The following is a 12,082-nucleotide window of genomic DNA, read 5'->3' as shown; positions in this document are numbered from 1 at the left end:
ATGTGAAACCTGACACTTCAGTCAGCTCCGCTGACAGAGTGGTAGCGGAAGGCAGACAGATGGGGCTTTCTGGCGCTATAAAGCGCTTGACCCTGCGACGTTCACAGAACGCGTTGTAAACCAAAATGTCAATCAGAAAAGGTCAAGAATTGCTCAGACTCCCCTAAATAAGAGACGTAACATCTACGAAGCTGTAGTCTGAGCTGTAGTAAGACTGATGGATGGGCCTTGGATGTGTCTGGCTGTCATTTTGTTTTGTGAGGTTTAAATCCACAATCAGTAGTTCTCCAGAACACTGACCTTTATCCCAGGTTCTCCAACTGGACCCGGTTCCCCCTCTCCGCCAGGAACACCCTGTGTGGAAAAGAGAAGAGGAGTAAGACAAAAAGTGTGTATGTGTGAGAAAGAGTCAGCGAGTGTGTCCAGATGTATAGTGAAATTCACAGCAAACCAGTCTTTAAATTAAACAACAGTTACCTCAGGTCCTTGCTCTCCATCAGGTCCTACGTCCCCCGTGGGTCCTTTGGGCCCCTAGAGGAGAGAATCAGCCAATCAGTGGTCTCAGGGGTTACTGTGATGTCATGTGATGTGGTGGATCATGGCTTGATTGAGTGCAAGGCAAAAACTGAACATAACATAATCCATGGCTATAGGGGTTATTGAAATAACTTAGTCAAATAAACTGAACAAAACGTAAACCATGGATATGGGGGTTATTGAAATAACTTAGTCAAATAAACTGAACAAAACGTAAACCATGGATATGGGGGTTATTGAAATAACTTAGTCAAATAATCTGAACAAAACGTAAACCATGGTGGATATGGGGGTTACTGAAATAATTTAGTCAAATAATCTGAACATAACGTAAACCATGGTGGATATGGGGGTTATTGAATTAACTTAGGCAAATATTTGTTTGACATTGTTGATGTTCTTGAGGGGTTCTCCACTGTTTCCCATGAAATATGAGAATTTGGGGACTTATTCTTGAGAGGGCTAATATGGGGGTAAAGTGTGTGTATGTGTGTGTCGTTGTGCGTGCACGCATGTGTGTTTCCTTCCCTTTGTGTGCGTGTGTCTAATGTGTGTCTGAGCACGTGCACAGTCAGTATCAAAGGCTGGAAAAATAAGCCACACACACATCCCATCAGCCACATGAAAATCACCCCGCTCCTCCCTGATTGTGTTTCACAGAGCCCTGGAACCACTGATTAACAGGGGGGTTGAGTAATACCAGAGCTGATTAAATGTTTAGACTGGGTGAACAAACTATTGAGAGCGACAGCTTGACATGTTTTACCCTGTCAGGATATGCCTCAGGAGAAAGAGAGGCTTAATCGTTGTACTAATGAATGTCCACTTCACAATGATAGTCAGACATTTTTCGCACAGAACAGTCAGTCACAGTATGTCACAGATTTGTCCCTCATCAGGTTGTAAGGGAGGTCAGGTTTATTCCTTCTAGTGTGCAAGCAGCCAATGTGTTTAGGGGTCTAGGCAGGGTTACTGTAAAGCGCTGTGACAACTGTTCGATTGATTGATTGACTGATTGATACTCACTGGTTCACCATGGGCTCCCCTCTCTCCAGTGCTGCCAGGGATCCCAGCTTTCCCCTGAGAGAGACAGGTCAGAGGTCACCAACATATAGTCCCATTACAGGATGAACCAGATACAGAGCCTACCAGAGGGACTAACGATGGATCGGATCAGACTAGAGAAGCAAACATACAAACCAGTAAATCATGCAGAAAAAAAGTGGGGGGAATTATAATATTCCAGGAATTGAGAAGTCCCCGTTGAGAAGTTGGGAAGGGACAAGCCAATAAACTTGACTCTTGAATCTGATCCATAGCATCCTGAACACAAACACTGGGCAACAGTTTCTGTTACAACTGGGGAAAAGCTATTGACTGTGGCTTTCAGTGGTGTGTCAAAGGTATTACATCTGATCTGAAATATTATGTCGCTGAATTCATCTATGATCAGCGTGATATTCTACACACATCGCTTGCCCACTGTGGTTACAAAGTTACGCAATGTTAGAAACAAAATATACAGAGCTTAGCCATCTCAGCGTCGGTGTCATATTCCTTTGTCCCTGAAATAAATTCTACATCATTCAGAACAACAGAGTTACAAATTCCACTTACACTTAGTATAGAAGTGCAAAGTCAGGATGTTAAAGTTGGGCTATGACATAACTATCTCTGTAGTACTGTAACTCTTTCACATGAGGTGCCAGTAAGGGACCACTACATGTTCTACTATTTACAACCCCTGTTGTAACGGTAAGTGTAAAGCATTACTCAAAATACCCAAATAACATAATAACCAAATGAAATATGTCTGTACAACAGCACAAAACAAAGAGATTAAAAAAAAAGAAAGAAACGGGAATGGTCATTTTCAGAACTCTTAGAGACAGAGTGCTGAAAACATTGTAAATCACAAGAGTCAACATAAGACGGGAATATATTTAATAAAACTGTAAATCAAAGCTTTGTTTTGCACAAATGTTCCTAAAATGTGTCAGAGAGGACTGAACAGAACATCCAGCCTGTTGATCTAAGCATGGTGGAGGTTAAGGAAGCCATTCGTCAATGTCGCTATCATAAAGTGCACGCAACCGTCCTCTGATTCATAAATATTTGATTCAACCGCAGCTTAGTTTTAGTGAAGATTGATAGAGAGATATATACTGTATGACTTCAGATGACTTCAGTACAGTACCACACTTGCAGTCTCACTGCCCCTCAAATATGTATTTTGCAACACTGAACACAAGATGGCACTGTGGCTCTAGAGGTCACTGGGGAGAATATACAGCTCCTCTACGCTGCCTGTCAGATCTATGTTAACTTAAGTCCTGACGGCAGTAGACATACTGTCAGATACTGGAGTAAACATACTGTTGGATGGAAAATCTTTCCTTGTAGTTTTAAAGAATTTAATTTTGAGGATTAGAGGGTCTCTGTTGTAAGAGCATCAAACTCTGCTCAACGGAACCCGCACCCCAACCTAAAACTCCACTCTTCTGTACATCAATGTACATTAGAGATGGTTCATGGGGATAGGGACTTCGTGGGCTCACCATGTCATGACAGTGGGGCTTTTCAGTTGCATCATTGTGTGTTTTACCGCTCAGGAAGAATGACCTGTTTTAACACCCACGGTAACTACACCCATTCCCCCTGAAACACACAAACTGATCTGTGTTCATAGACCTCGCTTTATACAAATTATGGCATTTAGACACTGAGCAGGACAGGTCGCTGCTAGTGTGTGTGTGCGCGCAGCGACACATCAGTTAAAAACAATTACAAACATCGCTTGTCAAGTCGTACACCAAGGCGTGACTTAAGAGAGCTGAAAAATAGGTCATTTATCAAACTAAATGAACCGGCCAAGCATCTGTGAATGGATTCAAGATTCATTGAGCATGCAGCAGGTTCTATTCGGCATTATTATTTTATGCATTCTTTATTTAACCAGGCAAGTCAGTTAAGAACAAAATCCTTCTTGACAATGACGGCCTACACCGGCCAAACCCGGACGACGCTGGGCCAATTGTGCGCCGCCCTATGGGGACTCCCAATCACGTCCTGTTTGTGATACAGCCTGGATTCTAATCAGGATGTCTGTAGTGAAGCCTCAAGCACTGAGATGCAGTGCGTTAGACCGCTGCGCCACTCGGGAGCACAACATTGACAATCATCACCTCTGGCCACACAGAGATAAAGAAAGACACAGAGAGAAAGGTGTGTGTACTTGGCTGACAGCAGCCAACACCAACATTTATGTGCAGCTCACCGTTAATACGAAGTACTTTGGTATACGTGTTTCTTTAATTCATTTCCCTTCAGTAGGGAACTGCTATGTAGTTCAACGATTATATTTCAACTCTGCAATCCATCATTAACTAAGCACAAACGCAGATCTTTCCCCTCGTTGCAAAGACCGTTTCTACATTAAAACGTCTCAGTCTCCGTTTACCGCCGCCAGGGACACATGAGAGTGGAAGCGCACCGCAGCCAGACAGACCTCAAGGTCTGGGCACTGTGGAACAGTCACATGTGTCCGCACGCACACACACACACACACACACACACACACACACACACACAGCGCCCACATGCACACACACACGCGCACACACTTCAATTTATCCCTCTGACTCTCGGTTGTTTTAGTCAATCAAATGTGTCTTTTATACACACCTTGTTGTTTTAGTGCACCTTTTTAATGAGGGCTTATATTACAGGTAGGACGCTGTAGTGGAATTTCTTTATGGGGCCAGGACTTTTAGTACGTCTCATGTAGCTGTGGTGTTGTTGTTCACAGTGGTAGGTATCTTTACCTTATAGAACCTTTCAATCAAACCTGTCAAAGGAAACGGAGATACTATAGGTGAATGCAAGGTACTCACAGGTTTCCCTGGTAGACCTCTCTCCCCTGGACCGCCAGCTTTCCCCTGCAAGAGGAAAAGGTATGGAATAGATGGGTCAGGGACGATAATTGCATGATGAGTGTACCAGTACCATCCCTAGTGGACTAAATGCACCTCTTCGTATTATGTAAGTCTTATGAATGTCTTCCATTGTCCAGGATGTCCACAACTTAGTGGAGGTACTATAGTTCACCCATTAACATTACTGCTCCTAACTGAACTGTCCTCTGTAAAAGAAAATGCCACTGAAGATATCAAAGATAGATTAGAAGAGATGCTTTATTGTCCAACTTTCAACAGAAATGTATCCTTTTGCGGTCATAATATTATGACATAGGGACATCAAAGAGTCAGAGATGTTGCAAGTGCACTGGTCCGTTATGTTAGGAACCATTACACTCATCTAGATTCATCCAAGTACCTCCCCTGACTCTCCATCCGACCTTTGGGTCTGCTGTTTTAGCCAATGGCTCTACCCAATATACAGGATGTGTTTTAATGAAATCGCCCCAACCTAATTGGAGACAATGACACTAGAAAATATAAAGCCAGGGGGTAGGTTGTTTTATGTTTTTCACCCCCCCCAAAACAAAAAGAGAATCAGTGATTACTTTCAAAATACAGAGCAGGCCTATTTTACCTCCTCTTTAGCTCAGGTTTCGTCACTGTGAGCTGGAAGAGGTTGTTTATTTGACTATAACTTGATATAGCCTTCAGAAGAATGGCACACTCCGCAAATAAAAACTTTAAAGTCTAATGATCTCCCACACAGATCTTAACGGCACTTTAAACCTTAGCTCATAGCGTCCCAAGGGTAACCTTTTTATTCAAATGTAGGAATAACATATGTTTAATATATTGGAGTTCTTTTCAATGGCTCCAACACAAATGAGCCATTGACCATATTTTTGCGATATTCCTACCTTGAGAAATGTGTAATTTAACGGAGGGTCTAGCACATTTTTCCTATTTGTCTGCCTCTTTACTCCAGTGTGCATCGCATGGTTAATTATCTTGGAAAATATTTGTAATGCTGTACTTATTGTTAACGAAATTCGTGCTAATGTTTTTGACCTAGAGCCCAATACACTCCCATTTACTCCTTGAAGGATAGAGCTCCTTGTCCCAGAATCGCCCAGAATGCACCGCGCAGCCCATTGACTTACAGTATCATGGGCAACGTTTCCCATCTCCTCAAAAGTATATCTGCTGTTGCGAATGTCAGACTCCACTCTGTGAGGCACATCAATCTGCAGGTTGAACATAGTGAGATTGTAGACTTCTAAATGTATAGTGTTTGGTTGATTTTACAGCTAACTAGCTACGTTACATGCTGATATTGTCTTTGGTATTATTGTGTGTAGTAATGTTTGCTAACCAGCCGGCCCATAGAGAGACCATTGCATTGTGGATTTTGTGGTCGACCTGAGCTGCAACCGATTTCCACAACAATTTTCCAGGTTGCTACCAACCTTATTATAACGCCAAAATGAAACATTTGTTCACAAAAAAATATTGTTCTTTAGTGTTATTTAACACTGTAAATTAAAGGAATGAGTGGTTTTGGGGGAATTTTTCCTTTAACAGTGGGGTCCGTTCTGTAGAATGATTTCGGAGGCAGGGGTGACAGGAAGTAACCCTGTCTCATTCTGGCCTGTCATTAGTCAGGTGAACCAGAAAGGACTTGCTGTTGAGATTCAATTATTTTTAGTGGTCTCCTGGAGACTTTTCCATGTGCACTCTAGTCAGTATAAGAACAGAGGCATGTGCAGAAACATGCTCAGTGACACACAGGAACAAACTCACACACAAACACACACACGTTGTGTACACATTTGCTGATGTTAAATAAAAATCAGACACGTTCTTGAGGCCTGTGCTAGGTCTGGGGACAAGAAAGTGTGGCAGAAAGTAAACACTTCACTCCTTCAAGTCAGGTGACCCCCAAAATAATGCAGAGTACTCACAATGAACCCAGGCTCCCCTTTCTTTCCACCTTCACCCTGCTCTCCCTGCAGAGAGAGAGAGAGAGATAGAGAGGGAGAGAGAGCGATAGAAAGAAAGAGAGACATCTCAGTGAGGCAGCAATAAGATACTTTTAATCAGGTCAAAGTGCACAGAACAAGGTTTTCAGGTAGGTTAAATGAGGACATACATTATGTTATTCTTCGGAGGGTGAGAATATGTTTAAAAGAATGTTTACCTTGGTGCCCTCAGGCCCTGGTTCCCCAAGTGGACCCTCTGCACCCCTCGGCCCCTATGACACGGAAACACAGCTGCTTAGCCATGTCTGTGTGTGTGTGTGTGTGTGTGTGTGTGTGTGTGTGTCCGGGTCTCTCTGACACAGAAACAGCTTAGTCCTCTCTGTAACCAACTCTGTTTACAAACCACTCAACGGTCACATCACACAACGGCACTCGTAAATACAGGCAACACACTCACACACACACACACAACTACTTAGTAGTGTACAATATGGGATATGGGTTTAACCAAATCATCTACAATGTTTCAATAAAATAATGGGGTTGAGGCAAGAGCAAAGGGAGTATCAAATACATAGGGGCATTGGTGTTGAGAGCAGCATATGGGAGCAGTGTACTGTGCAGGCCTTTTTTATTTTCTTTAAACACATGGAATTCCATAGAGACTTAATATCCACAACCTGGGAGTAATTACCTAACCCCCCCCCCCCGACCTCCCAAGCACCAATCCCTCTCTGCAGGCCCAGATAGAGGATGGAGATAGCCATCTTTAAATAAGACCCCTCCAGGCTGCTTTGATGCTGTGCTCTTCCAGTCCTGTCTGGTTGGACTGTTGTGTCTGTTCCTCTTTGTGTCACTCCCTGAGGTTGTAACATTCCTCTCCTGCCTCACAGGTAGGGATTTCCAGCAACCCCATCTCTCTCTCTCTCCCCCACTCTGTCCTTAATACTTATACGTAAAAAAGCCACATTCAGTCTTAAGAAGTGTGTGTGTGTGCTTTACTGGACTGTGCCGCTCTGTCTGCTTATAGTGGACTCTGCTAAGCTACACACGACATTTACCTTGGTTCGGGCCAAAGATACAGCGGGAAAATAAGTCAAACAGAGTCAAAATATGTGTTTTCTTACTCATAAAACTATTCAACACAGCTATGTGAGTGAGTGGATATAATATATGGGTCTCCATCATACACGGCCAGATGTCCACCTGGCTGTCAAGGCCAAGCAAAATGATAGCAGAGCCACCGCTAGTCAGGCCAAATCAAAAGAGAGAAATGCAAGGATAAATTGAATTAGCTGAATTGGAAATTGCTACTTTTTTTTTTACTTGATCCTAAAGCTGTAGGCTACAGTTTGGTGAATGGCTCATTCAGGTTAGTTAACAAGCACTATTGCAAAAGCCTCGCCCAGTCAGTTATATGGCTTAGCACAGACGCCTCTGTTGAAGTTCACACACACTTATCATTAATACTAAATCTTACTCAAATTCAACCCCTACTTGAATTGGTCAATTGAGTGAGCCAAGTGAGATATCAAAGCCAGAGATAGCCGAGCGATATTACACATTGTGAGGTCAATGAGGACAACTGAAAGACACAAAGACAGTAGGTCAAGAGGTAAAGGATTATGCGTCACACTGACCTATTGGCCCCTAGCTATTGTCTGTCTGCAGGTAATAGTTTATAGTACTACTGTAGTTCATAGTCCACATATGCAGTTAACTGCCAAAATAAAGGAAACGCTTACAGGGCTGGCCTTGGCATAAGCGACAGAAGTGGTTGCTTAGGGCCTCCGGCCCCTAGGGGCCCCCATGACCAGTTTTTTAGGAACTCAGTTGCGGTCTCAACTGACTTTTGAGAGTTAGAATAGTAGAATACACTAGGTGCAGTTTCTAAATGTTTTGTCAGTCACTGACAGTCAGTCAATTAGCCCATGTCTGATACAATTCTTTATATTGGTAAATTAATCTAGCCAGCTATCTAAATTTAGCAATAATGGGCAAATTACCGAGCGGGCACAAAGGGCACGTGCCCTGACCACCAGGGGGCTCCCATTGATTTTGTTAGTCACGCTCACTGAGATATCATATTAGCATGGCATAAGTCCTTGCAAAATGTGTAGAATTGCATGAAATAAGTTACACAATTTTAAGATTTTCCCTCCGCCCCATGGCAAAATGTATAGAATAGCAGCAAGACGGGGTCCACTAAAATGTTTTGCCTGTGAGGTGGGGTGGCCCACCAACCAAATCTTGCTTATGGCCCTCAAAAGGCTAGGGGCGGCTCTGGAGGGATACAGTATTTTATACTTCACCCACACAGGTGTGGTTCCTGAGTTAATTAAGCAATTAACATCCCACCATGCTTAGGATCAAGTATAAAATGCCCAGTTGCCCATTATTGTGGCTACCATGGCTAGAAGAAGAGATCTCAGTGACTTTGAAAGAGGGGTCTCAAAGGAGCTAAAGGGTTTTGTGTGTGTGTGTGTGTGTGTGTGTGTGTGTGTGTGTGTGTGTGTCTCAGTCATCAGATCTCAACCCAATTTAACACTTATGGGAGATTCTGGAGCTGGGCCTGAGACAGCGTTTTCCACCACCATCAACAAAACACCAAATGATGGAATTTCTCATGGAAAAATGGTGCCGTAACCCTCCAATAGAGTTCCAGACACTTGTAGAATCTATGCCAAGGCGCATTGAAGCTGTTCTGGCATCTCGTGGTGCCCCATGCCCTATTAAGACACTTTATGTTGGTGGCTTCCTTTATTTTGGCAGTTACATGTAGTTACTACTGGGTCATATCTACTATTTGACTGCAGGTAATATCTTGTATAGTTATGTAAGATCATCAAACGGAGCAATAAAAAACACAGTCCTGAGACCAAGCGTGCCATCTTCCCAGACTTAATTGCTCTTAGGGATAATAAATCAGAGAGAAAGAGATAAGAGGGGTGAAAGTAAAATATTCCTGTTGGCGTTTCCTTTATTTTGGCAGTTACCTGTAGTCTAGGAACATACAGAGATCCTCTGTATGTTCCCAGCCTACTGGGTCACATACTATTCCTAGAATGCACTTTCTCTTTGTCCTACCATACACTGTGACATAATGCATTGTAAACGTAACATAAGGAATACGATTCTTCCTGATCTAGGCCAAATTCAAGTGTGCCACATTGTATCACCCAGGCGTTATGTCTTTATAGCTTGGAGGGTGAACCATAAGAGAAGGCCATGAGTAGGGTTAAGATAACAACTGTAAGATTGGCCAGGTGGCGGCGTAGACTGGCAACGACCTGAGCTGTACCGCTTTGCTGCTGTATAGTACTTTAGCCCGTAGTACACGAGCGATAAACACTGGAGTATACAGTCATGTATGTTTATATCAGAACAGATGTTCCCAAAATACCAGAGGGCAATCAAATCATTGCCAACACTACACTTTCCTCATTTACTGTAACGAAACACTCTAGTGTTCTGGTTCTAGAAGTTCTGTAGTGTTCTAGATGTAGCGTGTGTTGTGATTCAACGGAAAGATCAGATATGTCTATTAGCCATGTCTGTTTATGAAGGGTGATTGAGGAGAACTATAGTATGGCTTAACAAAACAAGAAATGCTACCAACCGCATGGCAACGCCAGTGTGGTTTATAGTAAACACTGAGCATACAGTCAATGGGATGTGTGTGTGTGTCATGTGTTTTGAGTGTGTGTCAGCAGAGAAACATTTGTGAGAATCATAGCCTATGTAGGAATGTTTGTACCAAACTAACATGCTCACATTCGCACAATGTGGGCAAAATGCGGGCTCAAATATTTGCCCCATGTAAACTCTTTTGTTCATCCGCTCCACGTTGGCCCCCAAGGCATTTGCCCAGTGTGGTCAGCCCATATCTGGTGAGGGCAGCCCTCACTTTGCCTGAAATAAGCCCTTCATTTCCCAGCAAACATGCCCACATTGGCACGATGTGGGCCAAATGCAGGCTAAAATATTTGCCCCATTTAGGCTTCCCACATTGAGCAGATGAGCCTTATTTAATAGGAATTGATTTATCTATAATGTATTTATTACAATTTAATTTGATGCATATATGCACATTTGGACTCATGGGTGTTTGGCTTGCTTGTATGACGGTATTTATTATAATCCTCTACATCTCATCTTTCAAAATACATCGAGTCCTCTTCATTTACAGCATTTGCATCAGTCTGACAACAAAACATTTGCCAAATTTGCCCAAATAGCAGGAGGGATTGGGCAACTTCTGGTCGCGGTAAGGTGCTCAAGTTCAGTACAGCTGTCAGACAAAACCATACAGCACTGTGAAGCGCCGAGCCACAGCTCTGACGTCATGTATAGCATGTTATTGTAAAGCCACTACGTTCCAATTTAGGTGTTTATCAGTGCCCAAATCTGCCATTTTTGACTCGTATACGGGTTTGAGCGCAAAGGGCTACGGTTCTCATATGTCATATGCACTTATTTAACTCTTTTTAAAAATACTTAATAATTGGCAGTGTACAAGAATATAACACATTTTAACGTCACACAACAGAACACTACAACTGGAACGACACTCTCAGTAGGTTGCACAAAAGAACTGGCAGCAGGCAGCGTTGCGGTTAAGAGTGTTTTGCCAGTATCTGAAAGCCTGCTGGTTTTAATCCCCAAGCTGACTAGATGAAAAATCTGTCGATGTGCCTTTGAGCAAAGCAATTAACCCTAATTGCTCCTGTAAATCTATCTGGATAAGAGTGTCTGATAAATATCTAAAATGCAAACCATGACCCCAAATATTTTAATCTGCCTCAAACTGGGTGGTGTGGGTTTGGCTGTTGTAAACTAGCCTGTGTTGGGCTTGGTATGGGCTGTCGGGTTCTCTTACTTTCTGGCAGCGGGAACCCTTTTGTAATAGGAAATTCATCAGGGACCCCCTCATAACGCGAGTGAGATTAAAACAGCAAACGTTTTAAAGGCCCACTTCTTGGCATCGGATAAAACATTTAGCAGTTTTCAAGCTAATGTTCTGCAATTCCACAACTGGAGAACTGTAACCACTCTTAAATTCATAGACAGCTATGGATGCAAGGACTGATATAAAAAGTATAGTTTTACCAATGTTTTGAGGCTATACACTGTTTGTTTACATTTACATTGTTTACATTGAGTAAAACAAGCTTATATTTTGGGCTCTGATGGGGTACAACAGTTAAAGTAAGCTCCTGAGGCATTTCTAAATTATATTCTTCAAGACTCAATAGGTAAAAAATGCACGTAGCAACTAATGATTCTAGCTTTAAATTACAGTGCATTTATGTAAAAATATATAATCATTGGGGATCACAATAATTATTACATTGAAAAATGTATAATTGGTGGAGCACTGTGGATACCAATATTCCTGTGAGCTTCCCAAGGCCATGTTGCCCTTTGTTAAGAACATAAATTGTAGATTAATAATATTACATTGTATTGTATTTTATTACACCCTCTAAACTTATTCCACGGATCTCTTGGCCTAAATACGTTTAATCTGTTGTTTTGATAAATATTAATTTAAAAATGAAACTATACACTACTGTTCAAAAGTTTGGGGTCGCTTAGAATGTCCTTGTTTTTTAAAGAAAAGCTATTTTTTTGGTCCATTAAATA

General features: G+C 42.3%; 1 protein-coding gene across 1 annotated transcript in view; it reads right to left on the bottom strand.

Annotated features, from left to right (window-relative positions):
- LOC106584045 (collagen alpha-1(XXIV) chain) overlaps positions 1-12,082 on the bottom strand; it is a 187,550-nt gene that overhangs the window by 48,565 nt on the left and 126,903 nt on the right. Inside the window, exons 29-34 of the mRNA XM_014168854.2 lie at positions 6,655-6,708; positions 6,419-6,463; positions 4,431-4,475; positions 1,564-1,617; positions 478-531; positions 301-354 (exon numbers count right to left, since the gene is read on the bottom strand). Of these exons, the coding sequence (XP_014024329.2) occupies positions 301-354; positions 478-531; positions 1,564-1,617; positions 4,431-4,475; positions 6,419-6,463; positions 6,655-6,708 (306 nt within the window). The remainder of the gene's footprint in view (positions 1-300; positions 355-477; positions 532-1,563; positions 1,618-4,430; positions 4,476-6,418; positions 6,464-6,654; positions 6,709-12,082) is intronic.

The sequence above is a fragment of the Salmo salar genome, chromosome ssa23, assembly GCF_905237065.1.
Source record: "Salmo salar chromosome ssa23, Ssal_v3.1, whole genome shotgun sequence".
Taxonomy (NCBI): domain Eukaryota; kingdom Metazoa; phylum Chordata; class Actinopteri; order Salmoniformes; family Salmonidae; genus Salmo; species Salmo salar.
The sequence above is the reverse complement of the archived record's forward strand: the minus strand, read 5'-3'. Positions and strand labels throughout refer to the sequence as shown.